Source organism: Meles meles, chromosome 2, assembly GCF_922984935.1.
Source record: "Meles meles chromosome 2, mMelMel3.1 paternal haplotype, whole genome shotgun sequence".
NCBI lineage: Eukaryota > Metazoa > Chordata > Mammalia > Carnivora > Mustelidae > Meles > Meles meles.
Window position 1 is genome coordinate 69,037,172 of NC_060067.1, and position 18,085 is coordinate 69,055,256.

Here is an 18,085-nt window from a genome sequence, read left to right on the forward strand (position 1 = left end):
CCAAGGCAGGCAGGAGAACAAGACCACAGGGATTCTGCATGTTTCAAACCAGGCTTTTTTGCTCAGGATCAGGCTGAGACCAGACTTCGGGCCTGAGGCTGCTGCCCCCAGGCCACAGCCTGGCTCGGCTAGACAGAAGCACAACAAGCAACTCCAGTTGTCCCCTACCTAATGCACGCACCTGGTCCCACGGTCTGAGGACAGAGGCAGGCAGACAGCCTGGCCCTGCACTGCCCCAGACAGCACAGCCTCCTCCCACCCATTCGTGACCCTGAGTGTCCTGTCTGCTTATCCAGCAAAGGGCTCCTTCCCAATCTTTCATATCCTAAAGCACCCACCAAAATGCCAACAAGAGACATGCTGTAAGGGGATTTATGACTTTTACTTGGAGAGGCAGCTTTCATGTAACATTTTACAATATTCAATTATAGTAACTCAAAACCTTTTTTAAAATATCATTCTTTCATGAGTACAAAAGCACAATAAGCAAATCCAAGTTTAAGGCACCAAATGAACCCGAATTTCTTCAAGGCAAGGGAAAGGGACATGACACTCACCTTTCTAATGTCCCGCTTGGCGACGAGGCCCCACCCTTTGCCGTCTGTTTTGATGATTTTAGTCTCCGGGTACTGGCGCTTGGTGAAACACTGGTTCTGGCAGTACTCGCCCGCAGGACACACCTGCGGGTGGCACTCGAACATCAGCATCCTGTTCAAACACTCGGAGTCAAAGCCACAGGGATTCTCATCTGTGGGCTTACAGTTGCACTTCGGGATTTCAGAAATATCAGCCGTATAGATCTGGACTTTCCCATAAGGCTTATTCACCTGCAGGAGAGAAAATTGGCATCTTATGAGCCGATATGTGAAAGAGAACAAACATCTGACGCCCCGGCCTACTCCTGTCCCCACCTGCCCAGCCTCCCAAAGGTCTGAGCTTCCAAGGCCCAGTAGGGATTGCAGGGATCACATCCCATTTCCCACAGGTGCAACTCGCAGCACAGGCCAACCTCTGACGTGGGACCTCTAGGAGGTGGGCTGGATGCAGCCCTCCTCCCACCCCCACAATTCCATGTTCCTCCTCTGCCAGAGAGAGCAAACACTTCTGCAGCCAGGCTGCCATGAGGAAGGACAAGCAGGGCACCTGGCCTTCTAGCACCCTGAACCCGAGGTCCCGCAGGCTGGGGACTGAGCATGAGGACACCGTCTCTGGCTTCGTGAATCCGCAGCTTGTCGTGATGGGACAAGAACAACCCAACAAAAAGCCAGAGAGAAGTGAAGAGAATCTAAAGCAGAAGCTAACAGTTCCAGAGGAAATGTAGTAGACCCCTCGCTGCTGTGGAGGTGACAATGGCACACCAAGGAGCAAGCTAGAAACACACCCCAGAACATAAAAGTCCCACAGGGTGCCTGGGCAGCTTTGGTGCTCGAGCCTCTGACTCTGGATTCTGGCTCAGGTCACAGTCTTGGGGATTGTGGGACGAAGCCCTATGTTGGGCTCTGTGCAAGAGTCTCCTTTTCCCTCTCCCCAATCCACTGCTCATACATGTGAGCACACTCTGTCTTGCCCTCTCTCAAATAAATAAATAAATCTTAAATTTAAAAACAGTATCTAAAAGTCCCAAGCTCTCTGACCCAGTAGCTCTGTTTCTACGAATTCGCCACAGAAAACACTAAGGACAGATCACTACAGAGAACGCTTCCTATCCACATACAGGGATGGACTGTGGGCCCCGGGCAGCCAGCAGGCAGCCAGCAGGCAGCCGGCACACATGCTGCAGGAGGGTGGCAGGGTACAGTGGCTCTGGCTTGCCAAGCATTACAGCTATGAGGAGCACCCTGATCTCTTCCAGAGCCCAGGCTCCCTGCACTCAACACAGGGGCCACCTTCAGGAACGCCCCCACCATCCTTCCTTGACGTCCACACCCTCCGAGATCAGAAGGTCGTGTTGTCTCCAGGGCTCCAGGTGACTGAGCCCCATCTCAGCTGAGCACTGGCCCGGGCTGACCACCTCTCATCTGAGCTTGTCCCCAACACCTGGTGATGTCATGCTCCCAGAGGTTGACCTGCCCTCTGCCCCTCCTGCTCCAGGCAGCCTGGCCGGGACTGGCTCTTGCTGGCTATCAGATTGAGACTCATACAAAGGCAAAAGTGAAACTTCCCATGCAGAGACCCCGGTCCCCCCAGCCCTGCACCCAGTCACCCTCCCATGAAAGGGCACACACTCAGCAATGACAGCATCTGCTCCTGCCTATGACTCCTCTGGCAGCCGTCCAGGCCAGGGCCACAGATGCCTACTTGAGGTGACCCCCTTAGCCGCCACAGCCAGAGGACCGAGACTGACACCTGACAGGCACCCGAAGGCCCCTTAGTGACACCTGAGCCATCTGCACGTTACCTTAATGTGCTTGTATGGTGGGGGCTTGCGCTCATTCTCCTGCGTCTCTCTGGCTTCCCTTTGAAGTTTGATTTCACGAAAACGAGCTTCAGCTTCCTGCAGTGCTGAAGAGCCAATGAAACGCGAGTATGAGTGAGAGGTTTCAAGAGTGAGTCAGTTCATCCCTTTACCCTCCCAGTTCTGCATCCCCATGGCTGACCATGGGCCCCCACCACCCTGCCAGGCTCAGTGTCCAGCATGCATGGGACTGTGGGCTATGGCAGACTGCTCGGGGCTGGCACTGCCAAAGCTGCGGATGCCATCAGGTAAAGGGTGCTCAGAGCACATCCGGCCCAAGAGCCCTGGGTGGTACTATTTTGTGCCACCTGGCCACAAGGCAGGCTCGAGGGCAGGTTTCTGCAGGCTGCTCCAGCTCCCCACCCTCCACTGGGATCTGATGCACCAAGACATCAATCCTGGGAACTCACTGTCCAAAGACAGAAAATGAAAACGGAATGTTGCTCCTCTCAAGGAGCACACATGCTCAGAGAAGTGAGCGCCAGGCTCAGGGAGCACAGAGGAAACGAAACACTGAGGTCTGCCTGGCAATCGCCGTGTGTGCTGGGGCCACCCCAACCCACAGGACCCCAGCACGAAGTCAGGAGATGGTGAGACCCTGACTTCATTGCTCGCCAGCTGCCTCTAACACTGGCCACATTGAGCTGCTTCTCAATTTCAACATCTCTCGTTTCATGGTGACTATGGATACACTTGCGATGCCTCCCCGTCCCCCCGTTTGTCAACAGACCTCTATGTGCCCATGGCGTGTAAGGATCTGCAGGCAAGGAGATGGCCCCCATTGCCAGGGCAGCCCACTGAGCCTCCCACAGACAGGCCTGCTTTCCCTGGACCAGCCATGCATGCAAGCTGAGTCTCTCTTCTGTCTCACTCGCTCCAGTCAAGTGGCCTCATTCCCATCCCATCTGTCACCTGAATGACACTCTGCTCTTGTCCCTGTCTCCCACTTTGGCTGTGGAATCAGAGGGCGGGCACCTGTTCACCTGCCCACACCTGGCCCTTCGGGGGCACCTGGTCTAGATGGCAGCCAAGTGTCCTCCACATCTCCATCTTATGCAAAGGCAAGCTATAAGAAGTCTCTGTAAATCATTACTAAAACTAACTTCTTAATAGTAGCTCCATGTATTTTAGTAAAATTCATCACTGAGCAATGTCATAATAAAAGTTACCAAACAACATATTTTATCCTGTGCCTCGACAAATCAGTCTGCAAACCTACTCTTTTCTAACTTAAAGTATAGCTAGAATGCTTAGCCCAGTGTTTTCTAAAGAAACCAAACTTTCCAAGAGCAGAAATCAGGATTAGCAAAAGGTACCCCAGAGTGTGGTTTCACTGCATCTGGAAATGTCCGTACCGTTTTTGAAGACTCTTCCGATCCCTCTGACCCCCTGGTAGCGGCTGCCCCGGTCCCCCTCCATGTACGGGAACACTCGCGCCTGATGCGTCCAGTAATAATCTTTAGACCCAAAGAAAAACACAGGGAATTCTCCAATCTCGTGCTTCAGTTTCTGAATATTTGGGGGGACATTTTTGGGATGGCAAACTTCTGCCGGCCACCATCTATTATAAATATTAAAAAGAGGATTCACAGACTCTTCAGACAGAGTGACAATCATTCAGTGCTTTCAGTCCTGCAAAGTGAAAAGAACACAGGTGAACGAGGAGGCGGGCAAGCACGGGGCTCTACTTCTCGCACCTGTAGTTGCCGAGCTTCACCCAGATGATGTCCTGGAAATGCAGCTTCTTCCCAGCCCGGCAGTCGTTGCAGAACCAGCTGCCATCAGGCATGTCGATGTTCAGGCAGTCGGGGTGGAAGGCAGCCGGGCAGGACTCGCAGCACAGGAGACTTCCCCCTGCAAGGCAGGGCAAGCTGGCTCAGACTGCCCCCACCCATCCACAGCAACCCCACTGCTCTCGCTAAGAGCAGCGTCATGGCAGCTGGCTGGCTACAAACTCAAAATCACATTTGAGGGGCGCCTGGCTGGCTCAGTAGGTTAAGTCTCTGACTCTGGATTTCAGCTCAGCTCAGGATCCCAGGGTCCTGGGGTCAAGCCCCAGGTCAGGCTCCCTGCTCGGGTGGGGAGGGGGTCTGCTTGAGATTCCCTCTCCCCCGCCCCTCTCCCCACTCATACATGCATGCACTCTCTTTCTAGTAAATTTTTTTTTTAAAGCATGTTTTATTACCACCATGAATAATGTCCCCTCAGTCTGTGCACTGGTCACAGTTAATTCAGAAACATCACAGTGTATGAGTGCACATGACAGGGACGTCATGAATAGTAACCCCCAGAGGTGGAGGAGCGCTGAAGCCCCCCTCTGCACACAGTCTCCCGGGATTGGCTGCAAGAGCCGTGTGCTGAGCAGCCAGGAGAAGCGCCCTTGGCATCCACGCTGAGCCCGCAGACCAAAGCTGCCAGCCGCTGGCAGCACAGCCCTCACCTTTGGAGCACACAAAACACCAGCTCACGTTGACATGAGCGTGATGCCTCTTCCCCTTGCGAGCCGTGAAGTGGCCCGTGCAGATGATACTGTTGGAAGCGATCACCGAGCAGCCAGCTGCCAGGCAAGCGTCTCCTCCATGATAGGCGACTGGGCAGCGCACACACCGCATCATTTTCCCTGAAGGCAGACACACGCACTGAAGACGCAGCCGTGAACAGGGCCCCTCGAAATGACCATGCCCCGACAGGTTAACAAAATTAATGCTGAAATAAGCTTGAAGCATTTAATGAAAAAAATAACTCGGATGGGGTGCCTGGGGGGCTCAGTCGGTGAAACGTCTGTCTTGGGCTCAGGTCATGATCCCAGGGTCCTGGGATTGAACCCCGCATTGGGCTCCCTGCTCAGCGGGGAGCCTGCTTCTCCCTATGCCTCTGCCACTCCCCCTGCTCGTGTGCTCACACGTGCTCTCTCTCAAAAAAAAAAAAAAAAAAATTAAAAAAATAAAATAACTACGATGGGAAGAGTATCTAATATGTGTCATAAAAACGCATTTCTTCAAGGCAAAGATGCATCGAAACGATGTTTAAGGAAACAGCCAAGCACTTAAAAGGCCATATTCTGAAATCAGGTCTTAACTAAGGATTCACGAAGCTGGGCGCTGCTGGCACATGGGTCCACAGGCAGCTACCCTGTGCACTGTGGCAAGTACAGCAGCATCTGGCTTCCGCCCACCAGATGCCCCAGACGCCACCAAATATCCCTCAAGGGCCAAGTCAGCCTTGCCCAAGACCCAGGGTGTCAGGAAGTATAGGTAAGCTGCCACCCTCAAACCTACACATTAACATGAAATGAGACAGATACGACTTGATTTTAAAATTTTTTCTTAGGGATGCCTAGGGGGCTCAGTTGGTGAGGCATCTGCCTTCAGCTCAGGTCATGATCCCAGGGTCCTGGGATGGAGTCCCACATCAGGCTCCCAGCTCAGGTGGGGGAGTCTGTTTCTCCCTCTGCCCCTCCCCCGTTCGTGCTCTCTCTCTCTCAAGTAAGTAAATACAATCTTAAAAAAAATTAAATAATTTTCTTACATATGAAAGAGCACTAAAACCAGAACAAATACAGTCTATCAAAATGGTTGAAAAAGGTCTCTCCCTCCTAAAATTAAGAATCTTTAAGGGGTGCCTGGGTGGCTCAGTGGGTTAAAGCCTCTGCCTTCAGCTCGGGTCATGATCTCAGGGTCCTGGGATCGAGCCCTGCATCGGGCTCTCAGCTCGGCAGGGAGCCTGCTTCCCTTCCTCTCTCTCTGCCTGCCTCTCTGCCTACTTGTGATCTCTGTCAAATAAATAAATAAAATTAAAAAAAAAAAAAAAGAATCTTTAAGATAACATTTAGGGCAAGAAGAAGGGAAAATGCAGGGCAAGGCAGAGACAGAAAGACAACTGCACCGGCCACCAGGCCCACCCCTTGCCCCCGTGAGCACCCTGAGCCCACCCCCACGCTCTGGGGTGCACTATACCTTTTGACGGTCTCGGGTTGGAAGGGTTGGAAGCATGGCAGCTCACACAGCTGTGCAGGGGGCAGCGGAAGCCTCGGCTCTCAAACACGGTTAAAGGGTACTTCCTCACACAAGCTTCATGGTAAAACTTCCCACACTGCGATACGACACAGCGCTTCACATCTGTCTTGCTCTCCTTACACACAAAACACGAGTGAATCCCTAACAAACGGTTAAAGAAAGGGGCAGAGAAAGAGGTGCAAAGAACAAGAATTAAATAGTCGTTCCTAAGCCACTAAACTCCAGCAGCTCTGTGCTGCCAAGGCCTCTGACTCTCTTTCTGACCTTGCTGACTAGTCCAAGCATGCTCCAAAAAAGTCTAGCCATCAAGGGTTACCTTGCTGTGAACTGGGCTCCAGCTTCCCCTGGAGGACAAGAAAGTGTGAGGAGAAGGCAGCCTAGGTAGGGACTCCCACTTGAATTAGCCAGAAGCTTGAAAGGAGGCACTCCTCTGAAGATAGGCTGTTACTCTCCTTTCTGAGAGTGGCTCCCCAAGTATAGTGAAGAATCACTTAAACTCACAGGCTGGCAGAGGCCTCCAGAAGCGGGGGGTACTGTTGTATCTGACAGCCTTGGAGGAACTCTATGGGAGAGTCTAGGTGTCTTCCTAATCGGGGACATGCTCCTGTGAGAGCCAGGAGACCTCAGGTCTGGCCACAGACAGAGGGGGCTACAACAAAGTGGCCCGTTTTCCCAGTAGCCCCCAGACTGTGCTGCTGAGGCCCGATGGCCGCTCAGGCAAGAGCCTGGAGCTATTCTTTCTGTTGAAACTGAAGCTCAGGTTCACGCTGTGTCTCTAAAGCAGCCCGTGTTCTGTGACGACTGGGTTACCTGTACGAGCAGTGCTGGCCCTCTGGTACCATGGCACCCCACGCCAGCCACCTCACAGACTAGCAGGCTCAGGCCAGCCCATGGGAAGGACAGGGATAGCACAGAGACCGGCAGAGAGGCAGCTGTCCCCCACCAGGCTCTCAGGTCCCACATCAGGACGCACCTGGGGGTGTGGCCCAATGCACTGTGCATAAGAGCCTCGGAGGAAGACTCCATGGCTGGGAGGGGACGCTCCCAGAACTGCCTGTCATGGGAAGTACAGTTGAAAGGCTACAACAGAACTTGCCTGAAGCACATTCACTGCAAGTGAACCTCCCTTCTGGCCTCCGGGAGAGTCCAAGGCAGGCGAGGTGGAAGGCTCCACAGCAGGGCCCTTCACAGAGCACCAGGCTGCCCGTCTTCTCACAAAGCTGTGGGGCAGAAAGGGGACAGCAATAAGGCCATGTCCAGCACCCAGACCTTGCAAGATACACTCGAGAGGTTTAGAATCACACGTGAGAATCAAGAAAACTCCCACACATTTCCATCACCATAAATCAAACTCCTCCAGGGGCTTCCCCACAGCCTCCATCTCACAGAGCAGGTAAGTGACCTGGCCCATGTCACCACGGGACACGGACCAGGCCCTGGCCAAGGTGCTGGCGGTGACACCCCCAACTTCACACATTTCAAAAAGCACGCATGTACAAATGTGTGTCTGTTACACAGGTCGGCTGTTAACTCAGTGACAGAAGCACAGAGCCTGCGTGTGGATGCAGGACCCTCCCGGGGGCACTTAATCTGGGACTCTGCTGGCAACTGCATGCCTTCAAAACCAAAGTCAGTGTCATGCTGGGTGGGGCTTGAGGAAGAGTGAAGATGTGGCCTGGGACCAAGTCAAGGGACAACTAAAAGACCGCCTTCCTCTCACCTGACACACGTACTCCTTTTTGGCGGTTACTCCTCGCTCAGACTTCTTGGATGAGACGGACACTTCGGTCTGAGTTTCATCTGCACTCTCATAAGGGGACTCCAAGGGCTCGTCTCCTGGGCCGTCGGAGACCTGGAGATAAAGGAGGTGGACGACAGTTCACTAGTCACGGAGAGCGGCGGCGGCGGCGGCACACGGCTCGCCCACGTCACCTCATGCACAGGCCTTCTTGGCGCCTATCCCCAACTGCCAGGTACTTGTTGCAAATGTAGTGTCAGCTGTTGCTTGTGATGGCAAAACCTGGCCACTGAACTGTATAGAAATTCAGAAATGGACTTTACCCTCCTTGACACTTAGTTAAATTTCTGTAGAAGAGGCACAAAATTTCACTTGTCTGCATTCCACAGGAAGGAACTCTGAAGAAAACCCAATGTGCTCCAGTAGGTGACCTAAGGTAGGCTCTGGAACTGAGAATCTTGACCTTTCTTACCCAACCTCTCAAGTTCCAACTAGTTTGAAATAAGAGAAACAGATTATGACCTAATGACTGTTTTAAAGGACCAAAGTGCAGCATCAAAGCATAAGACTTTGTGCTGTCATCTTGTGGTCTCACTGCCACTGTGGTGGAGGCCATTCTGGAAGCGTATCAGGGAACCAGAGTGCTGACCCAAGGTCAGCGCTCCAGAACACGCGTAACTAACAACTGACTGTCCTGTTCTCACACACCCCCCCATTGCCTATTCTCCCCAGAGGGTTCCAAGTGGGAAAAGGCAAGGTAAAACCTGCGACTCTGTTAATAGGTGAGTCTAAGAGAAAGGCCTGGGAGAAAAATGTGGAATCTTTGAGCAAACCAAAGGACCATCCTCCCGGATTGTGTTTCACCCATCTCCTTCATCAGAAATCACCCAGCCCGGGCTAACCCTCTCCCCTCCTCAGGGCACACATTTTGCCCGCATTTGAGCAGCAATAATAAATCTCCACATAGAAATCAGTAAATCTTTAGTAAGAAAATTTTCTCATATACCATATTCAAATTAAAAAAAAAACAAAACCCTAAAAACACATTAAGTGTTTGATGTTAGGTAAATGAATGTTGAAAACTGAATTTTTCAACACAAAAGTATAAAAACTACGTTTCCTATACACCTGGATAATCACAACAAGTAATCATGTTATAGGCCTGTTGTTTGCCAATGAACACAAAGCTAGAAACTAAAGTTGGGCCACATTGAAACAAAACAAAACAGAACAAACCCCACCAGCCAATCTGCCCAGTTCTGTCGTCTTATCAATGAACATTGCCCAGAGTTCGCTCCCTGACCTGAGGGGAGCAGGAGAAGGAAAACACCCAGTCAGCACGGACTTAGAGCCGGTATGAACCGGCAGATGTGTGCGGGTTGTGCTGGCTCTGACCGGCGTCTGCAGCCAGGCCAGCTGGTGCATCCGCCCACCGGCCTCACTGCTCTCCTGACACATCCCTTAACAACACAGTCTTTGGAGAAAGTAGGCTCTCAACCTTCATTTCCTCACCTTTTCCAGGAAGATGGAAATAGCGGTGTGAACATACACTACATTACAGGGATCCTTGCACAGCAAGGTGCCCCCCAGGCTGGCCAGAGGGAGCCCCTCCTATCGGCTCACCCCCTACTTCTTTAACATTTAACATTCAGAAAGAAGGTAACCTGGAAAAAAACTGCATTCAAACCCCAATTCTTATTAACATGTCCCTCAGATTCGGAGTCACAGACGGGCAGGGGACAGGAGTGAACGCTCTGAGGCAAGATGCCACTGGGCACTGGGGGGGGCCTGGGGGCATCAGGAAGAGCAGTCATGCCTCCTGGCCCAGCCCCACTCAAAGAGCAGCCCAAGGCTGACCCGTCTGACAGAGGAACCGAGGCCCAGAGGAAGAGCCTTCAACATGGGCTCAGGGGAGAGAGCCCCGGTTCCCTACCCACCAACCCATGTTCTTCCCTCAATGTGGCTGGAACAAATTGAAAGCTTTAAAAGAAAAAAAGAAAAAAAAAAAAAAAAAACTGCATGGAGAGAAAGACAGAAAACACAGACCAGTCCTGGGTCAAAGAAAGGAACAGCACCTTTTATTTAAGATTTACAGAAAAAGTTAGCACGTTTCCACTTGGAGATATTTCCTAAATTAACAAAGTCTGTTTTGAGGAAATCAACACTGAATACATATTTTGAATGGAAATATAAATGTTAAAGACACACATGAGGCTTGTTTCCTGCTCGGGGTCTAAGATACACATACAAAATACAGACCTTACAATATTACAGTCCATGACACAGGTTGCGGCAGATCGCGACTTTCGCCCCGCCCAACCCCTTCCCAGCGACCAGACAGACAACTAGCACACAGTCGGAGGGATCCAACGGCTCTGCGCTCAGCACACCACCCGCAAGAGGAGCAAAGTGCGCAGGGCACCACACCGGCACGCCTCACTCCAGCTGCAGGCTCCACGTGCACCAGGTGACAGTACTTACTCGGAGATGCCGTTTGTGAAAGCGACACATTCACCCGAATGGTCCCAACACAGTCCCAACTCTCAGTCTACGACATCTACGGTCTATTCCATATCCAGTAGGATGCATTTGGAAAAAGAACAATGGAGTAACTGAACGAACACAGACTCTGTCAAGAACTTTCCCGGCGCTTCCCGAATCCACCAAAGCCACGCTGGCAGCACAGATCTCCAAGCAGCTTAGTTCCTGACTTTTCAAAGTTTTCTTGAGTCTGAAAATACTTCCTCTACTCCCCACTTAATATGTGATAGTATCCAATTGCCTATTTGCCTTACAAATACATTACTTAATGGGCAGGGACTGCTGTCTCCTTAACATGTATCACAGGGAGTTTTCAAGATGATATTAATGAACATAAGGTAACCTAGTGAACACATTTGAACCAACTTCTAGCAACAATATAGCCATTGAGGGTGACTTATGTGGATCCCAGTCCTCTCTGCTGTGATGGGAAAGGGGCCCTAAGCCTCGGACAGTGGTATACACAGTGATTGTAAAAATTTTTTGACAAAACAAATCCCTTCACAAGTTGAATACCACATCATTTATGAAATACAATTACAGACCTTGAACAATAAATATTTCTATAAACCAACATTATTTTCATGTTTAAGTTACGCTTTTGTCAAGGAAGAAATAACTATAAGCACTTTCACACAGTATTTTGGATTTACACATGATCAATATCCTGTGCCCAACAGATTTAAGGAGCTTAAAATCAAGACTAAACTCAGACAGGTCCTCCAAGTTAACATCACAGTGAAATATTGAGTGGAATTAAAATAATTTTTAAATCAGTCATTCATCACCTAGAACACTACAGTTCAGAATAACGTTTATTAGAGAAACCCTTCTAGATGACATCATCTACAACCGTCCTAGCTGCCCCTAAATTCTAGGGCTAGGTCTGTGTCATTGAACACACAGACCTCCAGCTCACAGATCATCTTTGTGCTTCACCTTCTAACCTGGGTGCTTCTGTGTTGTCCGACAGCCCCAGAAGGTGCCCATGAGAGCCAAGTGGCTGGCCATAGCCACAGCATCAGGCCATATGGCTGCTGCTCCAGATTCAAGGCTGGCCCTGATCATGGGTAAAATGAGTCTCTGAAATATCCTATCAACCCAACTTTGCCCCAGCTATGTCCCTCAGCAGTGGCCGTCCCATAGAGAGTGGGCTGGGGAAGGGCCTGGGCTAGCCTGCTCCAAGAGACAAGTTGTGCCCTCCCTGTGGCCAAGTGAAAACAGGAATGAAGCCCCTGCCTCACAGCTGAGCAAATCCCAACCCCGCACCCCCACTGGGCTGGGCCACCCCACCCCTACACTTCAGTCATTCCTTAAAGGTACAACATGCCTGAACGCTTAGCACGCTTTGACATCGATATCAAAGAGTTTTATGCCCAAACTCAACAGCTACACGTAGGCCAGAAAAAGTTATAAAGTCGACTTAATATGTTAGTCACAAAGGTCTCTAACATGATGACGAGGCCTATCAGGTTCTTAAACTGACATTGTGGGACACCAGCCCTTGCTGGTGAAAATGCCTGGAAGGGAGCATGCCCCTCCCCCAGGCAGTATAAGGAGAATGATGAGTATGGTACACACCACCTTCTATCTGCTGAGGATGGCTGATCATCCATCAGTGGCAAGTAGATTAGTGGTAATTTCTAATTCTAGGTAAAACAGCAAAAACAGTACTTAAAGGGATAAAAATCAAGGTCACTGACCAAAAATTTCAATGCATAGAAGTCAGTATATTTCTTAAAAAGGAAAAGAAGAGAAAAAGGGAAAAGGAACCTTTAAGAGTCAATAAGAAGCCAGTAACAGATTGGGGAGCATTTTGTGAAACCTTTTCTAACCAAATTCAATTCTTTTAGCAAAAGAGTCTCATTCAGATTCAGATTCTGCAAGATAAACAGCAGGCTTCAGCAATCACTCTCTGTTTAGAGATTTTTGAAACCAGAGAGGGCGGTATGGACTGTAAAAAGCCTGTAGAACTACAGCCTGGCACCAAGTATAAAGAGCCCTCGCCAGGTCACATACAGGTCTACCTGGTCCAGAACCACCTTCAAAAGGAGTTAATCATCTAAAGGGCTAGACACGATGGAGAAACATTAGGTCAGAAATCAAGCGAAAAGGAATCCAGTCCACTGGCCGAAGTACAGGTGTCTGCCCTTTCAGACAGGAGCCCAGCCTCCTAGCCAGCTCGGCCCCACACGGGGCCGCTAAATTACCAAGGACACCCTCGCCGAGCCTCCCCTTTCTGCCAGGTTAAGTGAATGGAGGACTTCATGGAAGTGTGCTCACACTATCACTGAAATGACGCACAGAATCACAGCTCACCGTTGGCCACAGCAGGGCCCCACATCCACTCATGGCAGGCTTTGGCCAAGAACCCTCTTTGAGGGCATTTATCACTTCAATTTTACACCCATTAGTGGGTGCATTTTTGGTTTTGGGAACTAGAAGACGCTAATTTACAATCTTACTTTCATTCCTTTTCGGGGACACTGCTAAGACAGACCTTCGGTGGTATTCAAGTCACTGCCTCTGGGCAAATGCTGGCCCCACTTTGCCCTCAACTCTGGCCAAAGAGATCCCTCGGAACGCTGACCTTGCTGCTAAGTCAGTTCAGGTTCTGCATAGTCTCCTGCATCCTCTCCTCTAGTGCGAGCAGCAGGTAACGAACAAAAGAAACCTCCTGAAATGGCCACCGCCCTTATCACCACTCCTCAAACCCTAGACACTTCATTTTAAACCTTTCTGTGCTTCTGCATGAACTTCCAGAGAAACACTTGGGCTCAGACCCATCTAGAGCTGGGGGACCCTCACAGAGAACACCAATGGAGCAGCATGACCTTTCCTGGAGGAGGTGAGACAGACAAGACCCCTCAGCGCACACCGCACACACCCATGGCCTTAGTTCATGAAACTGCGCTTCCTTGCCATGAGAATTGGCCTCGATTTCTTGGTGGTTTTTGGGGGCAATCTCAAAAAACACGGGTTATTTTCCATTGGGAGACAGAGATAGAACAGATACATTGTATAAAGAGAGTACTGATGCTAGTACACCTAGATTCAACACCATCAGAGACAGACATTTAACTTCTGTACCAACTCCAAAGAAAGGCCCCACAGGGGACACAGAAGCCCACAGCAGGTGGGTAAACAGCACGGGACCCCCACTGCCAATAGGTGCACTTAATGTGCCCCCAACACAGTGTGGAATTTTGTTTTAGAACAGTTGAAATGTAGACTGTAGTATACTCGGACAAGTTTTCACCCCCTTGTGAATGCCTCATGTTTTATACTAGAGAGTTCCTTCTTGTACCTACCTCCCCTCACCAGACACAAATGCGGTGTATGGCAGACGGTTTGCAGCACATAAATGGAACCGCTACAGTGGTTCTATGTCTAAGCGAAAGTCACCTCAACAACAGGCGGTTCAAAGGACAAGACTAGAATGTATCAGTGTTATTCTGACCTCCCTAGGAAATGAGGGAATTCATGTTAAATTAGTAGCATAATGAATTTTTGTGCTCTTGGCAGACAAAACTTACTTGTCACTAAGCTCTTTCCAAACAGGAGCCCTTTCCACTCACCTTCAGGAAGCCATGGGTGGGCCCTCTCGGGAGCTCTGCTCATCCACCAGCATTCCCCAGCAAGACCACTGCTGGCATTTGGAGCAGGACAATTCTGCCACCTGTGGAACTGTCCCTCTCACTACACCTCACCACCTTCCCAATATATCCCCCAGCAGGTGAGGATGCCTCCCCCAGTTGAAAAACACTGCATACTCCCCCATCCTTGTCCCTACCACATGCCCTCCTATGTACTTCGCTGATGCTAATTTTAGGCTGCCTAGAGGATATACCATACAGCCATTTTGACAGTTCTTCCTACGGAGGAAAGCACCTGCTCTCTGGCTAACTTCTAAAGCACCTAACAACACATGTTGGTAGCTGGCCCGCCGCTCAAAATTCATCATGCTAGAGTTTCAAATGAATTCTTGCCAAAAGTCTTTCAGGCAAGTCTCTACTTAGGGTGATCGTTTCTTGAACTGGACCACTTACATGACCTTTTTCCACATTTTTAAATATAATAATTAGTTTTCTGTGAACCCTACATTTACTCCTGAGCTTTTTCAATGTCTTTTAGGAACAGCATGACTTGGGCCACCTCACAGGCCATATATCCCACCAGCTCCGAGAAGAGCCACCCAACTAGCCCTCAGCACAGGCCAGACCCTCAAGTGCTACTCAAACCAACCCAGTGTCTGCCACTTTAGGTTCAGTTTACCCCCCACGTGCATAATGCAGTCGAGAGGATCACTTTTCATGCCAAAGCAAAATTTATACTTTTGGATAAAAATGGAATGATGGTGATTTTATTATTTTTATTATTATAACCATTATTGTCACAACAGTGAACCACTGAGTCCTTGCAAGGCGCCAGGCACCCTATGTGTTTAACATGCGTTACATTACTTAACGGTTTAGAACACAAGTAGTAGTCAGAAACTTTCATTAAGGGTAGAACACAGCTGAAGAGTCTGCTGGGAATGAACCGGGTGCTGTTAACATGGTAACGTGAACAGCACTCCTTCTGCCTCCACGAGCTGAAGGGCAAGCGAGGCCTGGGTCTCACCATGCAAACATGCGGGCACCCAGGGGTAGGACACCAGGTGGTCACCCAAGACTTAGACATTTAATGGGATGGCTGATGTCCTATAAGAGCGACTGATGAAGTCGTTACTGTAAATAACCTGATCGCGGTGCCCCCAAGACACCAGTCACTGAACCAAAAGAGTGGAGTTAAATGGCTCATAATGATACTGTAAATGATATTTTTCCTAAAAATTTGCTGTAACTAGTGTCATAGTAAAACTGCTTAGTAAAAAAAAGACAGAATCAAAACTCCTCCTGCCTTTTATGTTGGAAATTAGTTTAATATGTACAGTACTGAGTACATTCCATTGGCAATGGGAATTAGCTGACGAGGACTCCTTTTAGTGTGTGCTGCTTGTTCTGTTTCTGAAGGTGCAGATGCCAGCATTTTTCAATAAAAACTCAGCAAGTCATGAACTAGGAGACAAGTGTGGCCTCTAGCAAGACCAGCCCCTTCGGCGCGGAGTCCTTGTCGCAGGCCCAGGGCAGCCCCTGGTGACGGGCGTCCCTTCAAAGTGAAATCTACATGGATCATTGCAATATGAGTGTGTTTCTATTATGAGATGAATGTGATCAGGTAAATGGCCTTGATTAGGTATCTTACCTTGGTCTTAAAATTTGTTATCTGTTTTCTTCATTGTATGTGTTAGTAATACCAGTAAAAACAGATTATCACACATCTTCCATAAAATGACTGTGATAGGAATGTCCCTTAGTGTGTACGACGATACACCACCTGGAGCAGACATCCTGGAATATTACATCATTTTAAGTGCAGTACAGGGCAGCTGAGTTCAAATCCAACTTGGCTGATGTGGGCTCCCATAAAAGCTGTTACCAGTGAAGGCGAAAAAAATAAGAATTTGCTCTACTAAGGGAATAAGAAATGAAGTTACAAAACACTTAAATCACATTAATTCCTTCACAGGCCTTTGTCATGCAAGTGTGTAATTTTAATCTATTCTCTTCATTAGGGTGCTATAGTACCAGGTAATACTTATTCCAACATCAATTTTATTTCTCATATATACCTTTTTTTGAGAAGAATTTAAACCACAAATGACCTAAAATGTCTTGAAATACAAACTCTGTGAAAATTCCTTATTTCAATCAAGGGTGATAAAAAGCAGGACACACAAACATGCAGTGGGCATGTGACCTAAGTAAGGGGCCAGTCTGAGGCCCAAACAGCAGCTCCCAGGGTCACCCAACTCCCACCAGAATGGGACACCAGTGGTTTACAGGACACTGTTTTAGAACCCTACACTCTGCCTCCCGTGCTAAAAGGCACTCAGCATGGTATACATTGTAAACACAGACTGTAGTTCAGTAGTGGTAACACAGAATAGACAAGGCTTTTCGCTCACCTGAAGTGGTTTAATGAACAATATAATTCTATAAAAATGAACGCTAATGAAAGATTTATATAAGCCACTCAAAAGTGGCCTGATGGAAAAGGCCTAGTAACTTGAATGTTTTTACATAAGCAATAGAATGCATACTATGGGATCTATGTATCACCTTCAAAATGCAGGACAGTATATGATTTTAATGTGTTTAATATATAATACGAACATATTTAGTAAACTATCCACTTCTGAAGTTCTAAAAAATTAAAAAATCAATGAAGTCTAATGATTATAAAATGTTTCACTGAAGTCTTCCCAAGTTCAGAACAAATGTCTAACCCAGGAAGACCCCAGTCACCCTGGTCTCAGTGAACATCAGACCACCAACCCTGACCCACCTGTTCTAACCCCACCCTGGCTGTGTCCACCCTGGGCTGTGCTGCCCAAAATCCAAACCTTTGACTGGCACGGTTTCTGACCAGGAATGACAGAAAAGATTTTTTTTCAGCCTCAGAGTTTTTCTTGCAACTGTATCTGACAACGGAGTAAGTAAAAACTCAACCGGAAAGTGGATCAAAGTGCAATGACAGAAAAACTCATTAAAAATCTTCTTTAAAAAGCCGACTTTAAGCGAAAGGGTTTATGGACCTCAAACTTTTTACACTTTTAGTATTCTTTAGAATTAGAATCTTCACTTTTCAGGATACTAATCATAATTCAGACAAGAAAAAAGGAAAAAGGAAAAAAAATTGTACAGAATTTGTCTTTTTCATGTTTCAATAAGCCCCTGAAAGTTCAGTGAAGAATTCATACTGCATTTTCTCGAATGTGCCCAAACTAAACAAAACAAACTAAACAAAAATATTTAGTCACTTACACACACCAAACTATAAGAAAGCCCCAGTTCCCACACATAAGCAGCTTCCCACCACCACTGGCATGAACCCCCAAAGAAGACCCCACTCAGAGCAGCTCTCTCTATATTTATACCACCTCAGATGGCCCAGGTCCCTGGAAGACACCTCATGCAGGAAGGCCCAGCCCTCATCTAGAGTGAGGAAGTAATTGAGGCTGAGATGGCAGAACGGCCAGGCCACACCAGTGACCATGGCAGAGACCAGGTCAAAAGTGCCACCTTCTTACCCAATAGAGTGAGGGGTATATCCACTCCCTGCCTTACTGTCTTGTTCAAAAAAAGCCCAAGGTTAGCATCTCCTCATACTCTAAATAAACAGGACTCATGTCTACAATGAGAAAAAGAGGATCACAGGGAACAAATTAGTAAGGAATTAAAATTTGATTATAAACTCTTTGGGTAGTCACTAAAATTGGGAATCCAAAAC

General features: G+C 48.6%; 1 protein-coding gene across 6 annotated transcripts in view; it reads right to left on the bottom strand.

Annotated features, from left to right (window-relative positions):
• NSD2 (nuclear receptor binding SET domain protein 2) overlaps positions 1 to 18,085 on the bottom strand; it is a 96,567-nt gene that overhangs the window by 13,968 nt on the left and 64,514 nt on the right. For 5 of the 6 annotated variants that reach the window (XM_045997585.1, XM_045997584.1, XM_045997588.1 and 2 more), the window contains 8 exons: positions 8,192 to 8,323; positions 7,568 to 7,691; positions 6,412 to 6,612; positions 4,896 to 5,075; positions 4,153 to 4,309; positions 3,811 to 4,016; positions 2,399 to 2,502; positions 558 to 827 (listed from right to left, as the gene is read on the bottom strand). In XM_045997585.1, the coding sequence (XP_045853541.1) occupies positions 558 to 827; positions 2,399 to 2,502; positions 3,811 to 4,016; positions 4,153 to 4,309; positions 4,896 to 5,075; positions 6,412 to 6,612; positions 7,568 to 7,691; positions 8,192 to 8,323 (1,374 nt within the window). Of the gene's footprint in view, positions 1 to 557; positions 828 to 2,398; positions 2,503 to 3,810; positions 4,017 to 4,152; positions 4,310 to 4,895; positions 5,076 to 6,411; positions 6,613 to 7,567; positions 7,692 to 8,191; positions 8,324 to 10,261; positions 16,225 to 18,085 lie in introns of those variants that run through there. The other variant, XM_045997589.1, reaches the window with a different exon arrangement.